Below are 14,992 nucleotides of genomic sequence, written 5' to 3' on the forward strand. Positions count from 1 at the left end.
CCCATGTCTGTTTTCTGGTCAATACTGTTATGTTTCATTGCTGTGGTTGGGTAGTATGTCTCAATATTTGCTTAGGCAAAGCCTACCTCTTTCCCCTTTTCAAAGCTGACTTTTATTTTTCTACTTAAAGTAAGCTATCAAGTTTCTAAAAAAAATCTATATTGAATTTTAATTGGTTCTGCATTAAATTTATAGCTCCATTTGATGAGAATTGACATTTTTAATACAGTAAATTATTCCCTTTCAGAGCATGTGATGTCTCCATTTATTCAGATCATCTGTTTTGTCCTTCAATAGAGCTTCAAAATTTCTCCATAAAGGTTTTGTGTATTCTTGATTAAGTTAACGTCTAGATAATTTATGGGTTCTGTTGCTATTTTAAATGGCATCTTTTTAGTTATAACTTTTGTTGGAGATTGTTGGTGTAGAGAAATGCTATTGATTTTTGTACATTGATCTGGTATCCATCAACCCCGCTGAACTTTTTATTCTCATATTTGTCTGTTGATTTTATTGCTAAACAGTCATATCATCTACAAATAATCTGATCTTTATATCTCATTTCTTTTTTTTCTTACAGAATTAGTTGTGACTTTCAGTAACTATGTTAAACGGCATCAGTGATAGTAAACATTTTCGACTTAAAGGGAACATCTTAAAGAAAAAGTTCTTCCTTTAAGTATAGGGTTGATAGAGGCAAGTTTTACCAAGTTAAAGAGTATCCTTCAATTTCTAGTATACCATTAAAAAAATTAGGTGTTGGAACTTTGTAAAATGCCTTTTTACATTGATTAAAACAATCATATAATTTTTCTAACTTCTTCTATTATTGCTGTGAATTTCATTGATATACTTTCTGATGTTAATTTAAAACATCCTTTTATTCTTGAGATATACTCCAGTGGGTCATAATGTATAATTATTTTAATATATTTTAATATTTGCTTAGCCAAGATTTCCTTTAGGATTCTTGGATCTATATACAGAGTTAAAATGCGACTTTGTTTTTTTTATATTGTCCTCATGTGGCTTGGAATCAAAATCATATAAAATAAATTGGATAATTTTGGGTTTTATTGGTTTTAAGAACTTGTAAAAATAAAAGAAATTTTCCTTAAAAGTTTGGTAGAATTCATATACAAAACCATGTTCGCAAGCCTGAAGCTTTTCTGGGAAGTGAATGATTTAAAACTCTCTATGCTTATGGTTGTATTCAAGTTTTATATTCCCTTTGTGGCAAATTTGGCATTGTATATTTTCTATCAATTTATCGATTGTTTTCATTTCCTCTAGTTTTTAGAAGTTTGTTACAAAATAATCATATATTTTAAAAATAATAATAGCTTTAAAAAACATTCCTTTGTATCTTCATTCTGTGTATTGTTTATTTGCCTATTTCCTGTTTATTTGCATATTTTCTCCTTAATTCTTGAGTCTCCCTTATTTATCTTTTCAAAGAAATTTAGTTTTTTTATAACTAAAAATTTTTAAACTATTTTGAAATACTTTCAGAAGATTAGCAAAGACAATACAGGAAGTTCCCATATACCCTTCACCCAGCTTCCTATAACATTAACATCTTACATAAGATTATTAAAAACTAAGAAACTAATATTAGTACAACACTGTTAACTAAGCTACAGATTTTATTCAGATTTCCTCAGTTTTTCCACTAATGCTCTGTTTCTCTTCCAGGATCCAAAATAGGATACCATATCTTATGGGCTGAATTATGTTTCCCCAAAATTCGTATGTGGAAGTCCTAACTCTCAGTACCTCAGAATGTGACAGTATTTTGAGACAGTACCTTTAAAGAGCTAATTAAGTTAAAATGAGGTCATTAAGATGGACCCTAATCCAATATGACTTGGGTCTTCATAAGAAGAAATTAGGGCACAGGAACACACAAAGGGAAGACCATGTGAAGACACAGAGAGAAGATGGCCATCTACAAGCCAAGGAGAGAGGTCTCAGAAGAAACCAACCCTACTGATGCCTTGACCTTGGACTTTTAGATTCTAGAATTATGAGAAAATACGTTTCTGTTGTTTAAACCACCCAGTCTGGGTACTTTGTTATGGGAGCCCTAGCAAACTAATATATCATTTGTTTTTCATATTTCCTTAGTCTCCTCCAATCTGTGACAGTCTCTCAGTCTTTCCTTGCCTTTAAACAATACTCTCTTATGTTATCAACTATCAGTTGACACTTTTGAAGAGTGCTGCTAAGGTATTTTGTTGAATATCCCTCTATTTGGATTTGTCTGATGCTTTCTCATGATAAGCCTGAGGTTATGGGCTTTTGGGAAGAATACAATAGAGGGGAAATGCTCTTCTCATTGCGTCACACCACAGAGTACATAGTATCAATATGTCTTATTACTGGTGATGTTAACCTTGGTCACTTGGTTCGTGGAGTGTTTGCCAGGTTTCTCCATTCTAGTTACTATTTTTCCCTTTCCGTATTTTATTCTAAGTGAATCACTAAGTTAAGCTCACACTCTAAGGGAAGGTGAATTCACTTCTTCCTGGAGGGAGGGGTATCAAAGAATTTTGGACATATGTTAAAACATAAGGGAAGGTGAATTCACTTCTTCCTGGAGGGAGGAGTATCAAAGAATTTTGGACATATGTTAAAACCACTACAGTAATTAATAAATGTTTTGGGGGAGATGATTTGAGCTTATTCAAATATCCTGTTTCTTCTTAATGTTTTTCCCACTAATTTTAGGATTTATCAGCAGGTCTTGCCTGCAACAATTATTAATGTGGTATTCTAATGATGATTTTCTATTTCCCTCATTCCTTCTAAATGTATGAGTTGGAATTCTTTTGTAACAAAGAGTTCTGTCTTCTTCCTCATTTATTAACTTAATCATTTATTCATATGAGTATGGACTTATGGATATTTATTTTGGGGGTTGAATCCGATATTATCATTATTTATTTCATTGCTCAAACTACTCCAGCTTCGACAATTGGGAACTCTTTTAAGTTGGCTTGTGTGTCTTTTTGACATGCCCTTGTTCTTATTTTCTGAAAATGATGCTTTAAGTGTACCTTGCATTTTCCCTGCCCCAGCCCTAGGTTCAGTCATTTCTCTAACCCTTGTTCCAGAATTTTATTTTACTTGTAGTGTATTCACTGCCATTCAAATCTAAGTATTCATTAATTTTCTTTTTCAACCTAAGGGTTATTTAGGAATTTGTTTTAATTTTCCAAACATGTGAGGTATATTTAAGCTATCCTTTTAAGAAACTTAATTTATAATTTAATGCATTATGACTAAAGGACATAGTTTGTATGACACTGATCCTTTGGAATCTGAGGTTCCCTTTGAAATATTATCTCTGGTTTATTTTTGGTAAATATTCAGTAAATATTCTGTGCATGTTAAAACAAAAAGTGAATTATTTGTCACATGAAGAGCTCTATATATGCCTAAATAGCTTAAGTCTACAGCTTAATTGTACTGTTGAGATATTTGCTAATTGCTTCTTTCTCTTCAATCTATCAGTTTCTCAGAGGTATGTCAGAATTTCCAACAATTATTTCTTTCTTATGTCAATTGTTGATAAATATACACACAAGCACACACACGTGCCTTTGGCAGCATGTATGCCCTTGGTAGCTATATCCTCTAAATCCACTGTATCTTTTCTACATATACAGTGTCTATATTGGTTAGATGTTCCAGTTACCTATTTCTGCATAACAAATTACTGAAAAACCTAGGGGCATAAAACGAGCATTTTTCTCACAGTTCTGTGGATCACAGATCTGGGAAGGGCTTGGCTGAGTGGTTTGTTTCTAGTGTATGCAGTGTCAGCTGGCATGGCTGGGGCTGGAAGACCCACTTCTAAGGTGGCTTCTTCATTCATATATCTGGCAACTGGGCTGCGAAGTTTGGAATAGCTGGGGGATGCATGGGCACTGCTCAGTAAACTCTCTTTCCACATTTACTCCACCTGGCACCTTGCATTTACTTCCAGCAGGGTAATAGGGTAGTAGGGCTTCTTATCTGCAGAATACACTTACTCCTCTCAAGTCTCCCACCCCCAAAGTCTTATCTCACTGTGATATTGTCTTGAAGTCAGGGTTTAGCCAACTGAATGAGACCCAGATGAGCATGAGTGCTATGTGTATAGTTCAAGTATAGTATCTCTCAATTTAAAGACCTGTAAAGAAACATTATCTGTCCCCTGCCCCCAGTATCCCTGAAACATCCACATGTGATAAAGAGATAGGACAATTACAATAACACTTCAGTTGAAAAAGCAGGGGAACAGGATACACATAGCAGTTACTAGTCTATAGCAATTCTGAAATTCATTTCAACACATACTGCCAATTTCTTGATTACGACCAGTCCTGCTCCCTGGGAAAATTCTCTTAAGGTCCTGGCTTTACCCTCTGGCCTCTTGATTCTGTCCTCTGAGCTACCCTTCCTTTTCCCTAAGAAACTGACTATATTTGCAATTGAGTGGCCTTCTCAGCCTGCTTCTTGCCCATAGAAGGGTGGGGGTGGGGAAAGTGTCTTTTAAAATTTTGCACTATCTCTTTTCTTTTTAATTCAAGATGATAGTGCTCCTACCTATGCTATTCATTGAAAAACGTAGGTTTCCTATGAATCTTACTGGATTTCATTCTATTAGACAGAAGTCACATTTACAAATCTCTTTAAGACAGGAAGTTTTCTATCTTGGGTCCTGTGGTTACTGTGCTAATAATGCCTTGAGAATCTTAGAATCCCTGTTGTTTGTCAGCGAGGGTCTATGAGGCATACCCATAAGACCATCAGAAGTCCTTTAGTCTAGCTGAGAGCCTCTATGAAACACTGCCTTAGACCTTTCTTAAGTTTTAACAAAGGATTTTCCAGACCCACCCTGAGGTGGTTCTTTGCTCTGAAGCCATTTCATATTCTGAGAATCTTTTGCTAGAATAGACAGGGGATGTGCAAGTTTTATTTCCAAATCCTGACTCTAATATTTCCTCTAAATTTCACCCCAAAACTAATCAACTCCACAACAGCATTATTCACAATACCCAAAAGATGGAAGCAACTCATTGTCTATCAACAAATGAATGAATAAACAAAATACAGTATATACATACAATGCAATATTATTCCATTAAAAAGGAAGGAAATTCTGACACATGATACAACATGGATGAAACCTGAGGACATTATACAAAGTGAAATAAGCCAGCCACAAAAAAGACACGTATTGTATGATTCTACTCATGAGATGCCTAAAAGCATCAAATACTTAGAGATAGAAGTTAGAATTGTGGTTCGAATATAGGAGCTGGGCAGAGGAGGGGGATGGGAAATTGTTGTTTAATGGGTATAGAGTTGTAGTTTTGCAAGATGAAAAGAAGTCTGGAGATTGATTGCATAACAATATGAAGTAATTAACACTACTAAACTGTACATTTAAAAATGGTTAAGATGGTAAATTTTGTTATATATATTTTACCACAATTAAAAAATTTAAAAAGCCAAAAACAAAACAAGACTAAGCAACTCTTTCTTTAGTTCATGCCTTTCTCTTTGTATTCTATCACAGTCAGCTAGAAAAAGCCAGGTAGTATTCTCTGCATTTTACCTAGAAACTTCCTTAGATATATCCATAAGTTCATTGGTTTACAGGTGACAGTGTTGCCAAACTTTCCAACTATTATGTACCAAAGGTTGCTTTTTCTTCTGTCTCCAGTATCATTTCTACACTGTCCTTTAAGACTCACCAACATATTCCCACTTTTATTAACCATTTCTTTGAGGCCCTTCTAGCTTCTGCCTCTGCCTGGGCCCAAAGCCAGTGCCATACGTTTTAGGCTTCTGTTATGTAAGCAACCCCCTGCTAGGCACCAGGTCCTGTTCTGGTTATCTACTGTTTGGAGGAAATGACTGATGGCAGCTGGTCTAACAGCATCTGTTTTTATCAACTCTTTATTTTGGCAGAACCTCTGCCCTGATTCCCCATCAAAATTGACTAATGGGTTGTTACTGTCAATTTCTGTAGTGATGAAGAAGGAAAATTATGGCCCAAGGTAACGTGGTGAAGAAACAAAAGAATTTCAAAATGTTCCTTCAACATATCCAGCTTTTCTTTCCATTCGTTCACCCATAGCAGTCCATGATAGTTTTCTGTTTCCTTGGGTTTTCGCACGTGCACGTGCTCTCTCTCTCTCTGGTCATGGTTATTTTAGCTACTGTTCACATCTCTCTAGCATCTGCAATTTTTCAAGGTTAATTTTGGGGAGGTGGGCGCTGATTTAGGAGCTGAGGGAAAATATTACAAAGACATGGGCTATAGAAATTTTAGTCTGGTGGGAAAAACATCATTAAAAATTCAATATTATAATAAAAGGTGCTAATGATATGAAGAAGGTAAGCACAGTGTATTATGGGGAGAATAGAGAAGCAGTTTCTAAATGAGACTTGTAGTTCACAGAAGGCTTTTAAAAGGAGCCAGGTAGGAGCTATGATAGGTGAAGCACAACTGAGACAAAGGAACTTCAGATATAAAGGTATCTATAAAAGAATGATTTTTTGAGATAGCATGATTTAGGACCCCACAGGTAATTCTGAATCGTCTGGAACAAAGAATGTATGCAAGTGAGTGGGTGGAGAAGTTAGAAGTAGGAGGGTCTTGAATATAATGTTATAGCAAGGAACTTGGATTTCATTCTTCAGGAGAGTGGGAAATATTGATTTTAAGCAGGGAATTGTGAGGATCATATTTACAAGTTTCAAAGATTAAACAGACAGCAGTGTTTCATGCTTAAGCTCTACGGCCCCTTGCTTGCATGGGAATTTTCTAAAGCCCTGGAATAGGCACTAACAATGAATTTTGTGGTCAATTGTTTTCTGTAAAATTTGCAAAAGGAAGATACAATTGAATACTCTTTCTACTATAACTTGCCTCCATTACATTTTCCCTAGGCTGTGGGCATTACTGGAAATTGGTTAAGGGGAAGTTCTCGATAATTTAGTAATATATATTAAAGTAGTCTGTAGTCACTTCTGTCTATAGCTAAGTTCTGGTATAGAAATGCCTTCTGGTAATGATCTTACTACCCAACCAGCACTTGTAACATAAGCATGTAGGGCCAAAGGTCATATTGTGATAAAAATGTATATTCATAGTTTTGTATTTGTTTCTTAAAGAAGGACCCGAAACCGCATAAACGTGAGGGCCTACAAACCGAGATCTTCACCTGGAGCAATGCCAGACAGGACCAAATTAGTAAACTATTATAAAAATTTTTTAGCTCTCTGAGAGATGAAGATCTGAACCAGGCAGAAATAGCAGAAATGGAGAGGAAGGGTCAAGGTGCATGCAGGGAGTAGAATCTATGGAACTTGGCAATTGTTTTGATTTGGGCGGTGAGTTTCAGAACGAAAAAGTTATCCACCAGATAACTGTAAGGACGGAAGCCCCATTCATGGGGAGAGAACGTCAGGGAAATTCCAAATTTGGTTGGAGGATAAATCCTGTTTGGTGCTTTTGCTGCCTTTCAGGAGTCAGAAAGAGAAGTGGAGGAAAACGCTAGTCTGCGGCTCAGCCAAGCACCTAAAGGTTTGGGGAATGTTATTTGCTATATTTTCCATTCTCTGGCTGCCACTTACCAGGCTCTTGTCGGCCCTCATCTTCCGGTCCTCAAGCCACCACACGTCAGCCACTTCCGCGCCTTCAGAGTTTTCCGGCTGTGCCCGCTCACCGGATGTGGGAGCAGCACTTCCGCCTCAGAGGGGCTCGCTCAGGAGACACAGGGCGCAGGCGCGGCGGGGTTTTCCGCGGGCCCAAGTTCTGCCGGCGGGTGTGCGTCGGCGTTAGAGTGTTTGCGTTGCTGTGGCTGAATGCTTTTTCCAAACCGAGAGAGCATTCTCTTTCCGCTTAATGACCCAGGCCTCCATTTCCCCACCCGCCACAGAAAGTCACGGCGCCTTCCCAAGGGCTTTGTAGGTCTCCAGGCACCGAGGCCCAGGCGCTAACGAAGAAGAGTCAGCGCTGATTTCCAGCTGCTAAACGCACGGCTCATTACATTTGGTGGGTTTTTAAAAATTATTTATTTATTTATTTATTTAATTTTTGCTGTGTTGGGTCTTCGTTGCTGCGCGTGGGCTTTCTCTAGTTGCAGTGAGCGGGGGCTACTCTTCGTTGCGGTGTGCGGGCCTCTCATTGCGGTGGCCTCTCCTGTTGCAGAGCACGGGCTCTAGGCACATGGGCTTCAGTAGTTGTGGCATGCAGGGTCAGTAGTTGTGGCTCGTGGGCTCCAGAGCCCAGGCTCAGTAGTTGTGGCGCACGGGCTTAGTTGCCCCGCGGCATGTGGGATCTTCGCGGCCCAGGGCTCGAACCCGTGTTCCCTGCACTGGCAGGCGGATTCTTAACCACTGCATCACCAGGGAAGCCCACCTTTGGCGGTTTTACTCTCAGCCCAGAGAGCTTCCTGAGTTGAGTTTCAAGTCTGCGGTGACCTTTTGTTTCCTGTATAGGAACCTGGAATTAAGGGGGGAAATTCTCAGCCATTAAGATACCAATTTCTTAAGCCAGGTTTCTCAAGCAAGGGGCCAGAGTAATTGCATCCTCCTGGAGTCCCAAATTAACCCGTGACCCTGAGCCAGCTCTGGAGGATTTGGAGATTTCCATTATCTTGCCCTAAAGGGTAGCAAGATAGTGGAGGAAAACTTGACCTTATTATTACTAATGATTGTGGAACAAACAGAAATACATATTTTTATTAGTTTCCTACTTACATTCTTTTTTTTTTTTTCTGTACGCGGGCCTCTCACTGTTGTGGCCTTTCCCGTTGCGGGGCACAGGCTCCGGACGCGCAAGCCTAGCGGCACTGGCTCACGGGCCCAGCCGCTCCGCGGCATGTGGGATTCTCCAGACCGGGGCACGAACCCGCGTGCCCTGCATCGGCAGGCAGACTCCCAACCACTGCGCCACCGGGGAAGCCCCTACTTACATTCTTTATAAGCCGTTCAAGTATACCAAAATGTAGTGGATAGTGGTAGTCCAGTGGGAAATTTTATGTCGCTGAGGAAGATGGCTGGTAACTTAGAGTGTGAATACGAATCTGCTGTGATTATACCTTGAACCATTGACTTAGAAATCTTACTTCAGTGAGGCTTACCCTGACCACCCGTTAAAAAAAGTTTAACCTACTCCCATCCATCCTTCTTACCTCCTTGAAGGTGTTTTCTTTTGTTTCTGTTTTCTCCATTGCACTTTTTAGTTTGTAATACGAAGTGTAATTTACTTATTTATTATAGCCCTGGTTTATTATTTGTCTGTCCCACACTAGAGTTAAGGTCTATGAAGGCAGGAACTGATTTTTTCCTGCTTACTAATGTATTTCAGAGACCTAGAACAATTTTGGCTCATAGTAGGTGCTCAATAAGTAATTTATTGAATGAAAAACTGAATATGTTATTTTCCAAAGACCATAAATAGAGCCCAGAGTGAGCTTGTCCTGATTGCCATGACCTATATGGAACACAGTTTTATGGGAAGTCCTGGTTGGTGAAGACAGCAAGTCAACCAATGTTTGTGGAATACTTGTTCTACCCCAAGTGATAACTTTACACATTCCTCAGAATTTAGCATCCGTTCTCCATGAAATATTCTGATGCTTTTTAAGGCATCTTAAACCTTTGGGGTTCCTTGGGCAGGACCTATGTGGTTCATCTCCATGGCATCTCTTATCTTGATATGCACATACCAGACAATAAATATTTGTTGAAAGAGCTAACTGGGTTAAGGCATTAGGTCACTTGGGAATTCAGTTAATTATCACATGAATAGTATTTGTTTTATGGAATTATGGTCCACAATAGTAGTATTTGCAAACTGGGGTATTTCTCTGAAGGATTTATAAGGTTTTTATGATAAATTTTTGGGTCTTCCTTTCAGTGATCCTCTGAAAAATGAACTTGCACATATTCTGGGTTGTCTGGATAACCAAATACTGATGGGAGGTTTTGGTGTGCCTGTTTGTTTTTGTGTCTCTTTTGAGCATGTTAGCACTAGGTAACATAGTACATACTTTGTCACAGGTTAATAAGAACAGAGGCAGCCTTAAAAAGTAAATGATTTATTCACTCTAGATGAAGCCCAAATGACATTAAGCCACTCTGTCAGAAGCTTTCACAGTAGTTTAAAAGGAGAAAAGAGATGAGAAAAATGAGTCATAACATGTGGTACAACAGGCTTGCTGAACTAGCAGTTGGTACCATATTTCTTTTCTGAGAGGTAATTTAGTTCAGCAAAACATAATCATTGGTGTTTTTAAGTTAATTTTTTTTTTTTTTTTTTTTTTGCGGTACGCGGGCCTCTCAACCGTTGTGGCCTCTCCCATTGCGGAGCACAGGCTCTGGACGCGCAGACTCAGTGGCCATGGCCCACGGACCCAGCCGCTCCGCGGCACGCGGGATCCCCCCAGACCGGGGCACGAACCCGCGTGCCCCGAATCGGCAGGCGGACTCTCAACCACTGCGCCACCAGGGAAGCCCTAAGTTAATTTTTTAAGTTTAAAAATTGTTGGCTTTATAGTTTTTCATTTGTTTTGCTATTTTGTGTGTTTTGTAGCTAGAAAAGCTATAATATAAGGAATTTGAGCCCACCTTTATGTTTGTACATATTTAATAATATCATAATGAAAATAGTTTAAGTTGGGGACATGGGACCTTGAAAATGTGTTTTTACATTTAGCGAGTTTTAGTGGGGTGTTTATGCTTTACTCAACCTGGTGAAAAAAAGTCATTGTAGAGCTTTGGGCTTCAGGGCCAGTCCCCAGAATACTCATTTCAAGTAAGTCCAGGTGCGATAGCTCAGTGTAGGACAGATAGGTCTGTTACTGCTGGTGCTAGGGGTGCTGGTGGTGGTGAAAAATAGGAGAGAGTGATCTTAGGAAAATATAGGAAGATTGGTTGGCAAATATGGAGGAATTTTAGGTAAAGTTGGAGCTTTCTTTGCAATTTTGTTTTTGGCTCTGAATTTGTGAGTTCTCTTTCTTAGTGACCTTTCTCAAATGGGTAAGTGAAATGCAGTGTTTTTATTTCTAGATTTAAAAGAGTAAACACTAAACGGCACTTCTGTGGATGGTGCAAATCTGTTCCGTTTGTAACACTGGAAGACCTAAAGAACTGCTTAAAGTCATTGTGATAGAAGATCAGAGGAAAGAGATGCTTTTTTTCTGATACTGTCTTCCCCTCTTAACTCATTCCCCCGCCCCCTTGCCCCAACCTTCCCATCCCAGGCCCTGCATTGGGAAATAGGAGTAGAAAGAAATAAGGGCTTTTAAAAAATTTACTTTAATAGAAGGGGTACTGGGAGCAGGTGTTATTTCAGAGTCGACTTTGCTACCATGTCCAGAGTAATACTGTCCGGAGTTCAGTCAATCAGCAAATATTTATTGAACACCTACTGTGTGCCAGGCATTATCCAGGGAGCTGAAACAGTGAACAATACAGAGTCCCTGCTTTCGGACTTAATAAAACTAATACTTTATGATTCTGTTCTATTCTGTCTGTAGCTACACTCGGTACACTTTAGATGAATATGGGTGGGCAATTTGAAGAATTTTAGTGCATTCTTTATGCTGATTTGGCTGATTTCTAGGGTAGAATACAGAGTTAGATATTGTAAAGGCTCAAATTAATTTGTTCTTTTTGTCTTTCTCTGTTTTAAGGGGTGTCATGAAAGTTGACATAAATCTTCAGAAGGTGGACATTGACCAATGTTCAAGTGATGGCTGGTTTTCAGGAACTCACAAATGTCACCTTAACAATTCAGAGGTAAGAACATAGAGATAAAGTTCTCTGAAATCAGAAGCTCAGAAATATAATACTTTTGAATATATTGTATTTGTGTGGGTAGGTGAACAAGAGGCATCTTACTGGGAAAAAAATCTCCTATGCAGGTCTGAATGTTGCCAAATGAACTGAAAGAGGAGTAGAAAATGAAATTTGTGCAGAATAACTGTTCATTTGGGGACTAAGAGAAGGCTGAAACTAAAATTATGTCTGAAGTTTGGCTTTAGTCAAGGGCTGACCCTATTGTTCAAAATGGGCTGGAAATTAAAATAGCCCTGAAGTGAGAAACCAGTCCCAAGAGGGGTCAACCAAATTATGCACATTTTTATGGAGTATGATGCTTGTTGAAACATTGATAGTATTCATTCAGACACCCTGCCATCTGCTAGAAAAGCAATAGAGAAAGTATGGCTAGGAGATTTTGAAAAAAAGGAGAAAACTGTACACAGGAAACTGAAACAGAAATGTGTGTATTTGGTGTGTTTTTTCCAATTTGCAGTTCCTCTCCATACTTGATTTCATGGAACTCTGGTTGGTAAGGGACAGGCAGAGAGATCATACTTCTGGAAATAAGGCTGTCACTTGTCTTTTTTTTTTAACTATTTTTTTTATTGAATGAAATTCTGAATTTTAAATTCTGTAGTGCTTTACAATTTTCAAGTTTCACACAGTTGATTTCATATAATCCCATAAGAACCCTATTTTCCCCTCTACCCCTATATTGCCCCCTCCCCATTCCCTCTCTCCACTGGTAACCACTAGTTTCTTCTCTGTATCTGTGAGTCTGCTTCTTTTTTATTATATTCACTAGTTTGTTGTATTTTTTAGATTTCATATGTAAGTGATATCACACAGTATTTGTCTTTCCCTGCCTGACTTATTACATTTAGCATAATGCCCTCCAGGTTCAAACATGTTGCTGCAAATGGCAACATTTCATTCTTTTTATGGCTATGTAGTATTACATTGTGTGTGTGTGTGTGTGTGTGTGTGTGTGTGTGTGTATACACACACATACATACACACCACACCTTCTTTATTCATTCATCTGTTGATGGACACTTAGGTTGCTTCCATATTTTGGCAATTGTAAATAATGCTGCTATGAGCATTGGGCTGCGTGTATCTTTTCAAGTTAGTGTCATTTGTCTTCTGTAGTTTCAGAGATGACGTGTGATGACATCCTCATTTCATTTTCAGTAATCTATCTCTGAGGTCCCCAAATGCTCTGAAACAAATGTACAATAAAGCTCCTGACCTTAAGTACTTGGGCTATCTCAACTTTCCATGAATTTATGAGGAAAGTCAGCTTGATTTATTTAAAATAGGGAATATTCATATAAATGTAGTAATCTACATGTTCAGTTTGAATTTTTGCCAAATACTCCCGCAGCCCACCACTACCCAAGTAATCTTCCACAGTTCCCCACATCCCCCTACATTCCACGCACACCTCCACCTGCCCTCCATACTTCCCACCACAATATCCCTCAATCCTCCCACCCCCGATGAAACCCCCCCAAATCCCCCACGTCCCTCTAAGCCCATCGCACATCCCCACCATGTTTCCATGACCCCCTCTTCCTCAGTACCCCACACGTCCCCACTCCCACATCTCCATACACCTCCACGTAGCCAACCCTCTGCACAGCCCTCACTTCCTTCACTCCCTGCCCCCAAATTGTGACCCAATTATGTCAATGAAGTGCTTCTGTCTTGTCAAGTCACAGAGGTCAAGATCCTCTTTTCATCTCCCTTCACTGTTTGTTCTTATGGTTTTGAACTTTTCTGAGTTCCCACTTCCCTTTGGATGGTTCTGGCGTTTCTAAAGATATGAATTTCAGTTACTGATTTGGTAAATATCTTTAGCCTGATTATTATCTCCATGCCAATGGCGTATAGCTCCAAAGCTTTGTCTTTTAGCCAGAGTAGAATTTTTCCTGCATGGGTGTCATATTGTGGATATTGATCTGTATGTGCTCATTTCTGTATAGCCTTGTTTCAGTGGTGCTCCTGGGTGGTTCAATAAACAGTCTGTCTAGAAACAAGGAGATATTTTTTTATCAGTCTGTTACAGTTGCTGCTTGCCTCTAATTATCTTGTTGTTTTTCTTCCATATAGCACATCTATGTATTTGACTAGATGGTCTTATTGGGTGGCCTTTTGGAAGATTGATTTATTTTCATTGCATCAGGATTATCAATTTTCTGAGAGTTGTGTCTTTTTAAAGCTTTCAAATAAAGCTAAGTTATTTCAAGATAAAATATTATCCTCTATTCTGGTAAACAAAGATCAGGGTGAATGTGTAACTTTTGGCTTTATATATGGGAGCATTGCATTTATTCAGTTCCTATAGGAAAAAACCAGAAAAACATACCCTGTAAGACAACCAACAGTTCAATGAATCTCATTTGAAAATGTTGTACAAAGAGGTTCAATGATCAAAAAATAACATCAACAAACACTGAATCTACAAAATGCATGTTTTGAAAACTCTGGATCCCTCGACCCCTTTACTTGCCCAGGTCCTAGGGTTGGGAGTCGAGATATTGGTGTCCTAGGCTGGGCCCCTGAGGCCCTTGGTGGGTAGTCTGATTGACACAGGGCTGGCCTGGAACTTCTCTAAGGTTCTGGAGTTGGTGCTGGTCTCTCTAGGTACCTGCCGCCGGTCCACACCACATCCTCAGACTTGGGACCAGCAGTGGTCTTTCAGTCCTTCCCTGTAGTGAGGTGAATTGGAGACTAGGAACTGGCTTCTACTGATGTTTTTATTGCTTGGGAAACAGAAAGAAAAGCTCTTGTTCAGGGCGTTTTTCATCTGCACTGGCTCGCCTTTGTTCCTTGTCACAGATTTTCTGTCACAGACCCCAAGGATCATTGTGTAAACCAGCTTGTTTTGGGACGTATCTTCCACGATTCGTATTTGCAGGGTGTAGGGGCCTGTCTATGAAAATCCGCATCACTAGAAACAGAGACACTCTTCGTGTTTACTGGGTTTTATTTTGCCAATATTTAACATTCTTCTTTTGTAAATACCACAGGGAGTTACAAATTTCAAAGTTATAATTGAGGCAAACTTTTCACTTAAAAATTTTTTTTCCAGTGTGTTGGCTTTTCAGCCTCCAAGGTATCTTAAACTAGTATAGCGAGTCTGATGTTGGAAACA

At 39.0% G+C, this 14,992-nt stretch overlaps 1 protein-coding gene across 1 annotated transcript in view; it reads left to right on the forward strand.

Moving 5' to 3' along the window:
* The window catches only part of GPR158 (G protein-coupled receptor 158), a 323,232-nt gene that overhangs the window by 18,396 nt on the left and 289,844 nt on the right, over window positions 1–14,992 (forward strand). Inside the window, exon 2 of the mRNA XM_027121877.1 lies at window positions 11,703–11,808. Within this exon, the coding sequence (XP_026977678.1) occupies window positions 11,703–11,808 (106 nt within the window). The remainder of the gene's footprint in view (window positions 1–11,702; window positions 11,809–14,992) is intronic.

This window comes from Aethalodelphis obliquidens, unplaced genomic scaffold (genome assembly GCF_003676395.1).
Source record: "Aethalodelphis obliquidens isolate GAN/ISIS:26980383/991018 unplaced genomic scaffold, ASM367639v1 scaffold23, whole genome shotgun sequence".
NCBI lineage: Eukaryota > Metazoa > Chordata > Mammalia > Artiodactyla > Delphinidae > Aethalodelphis > Aethalodelphis obliquidens.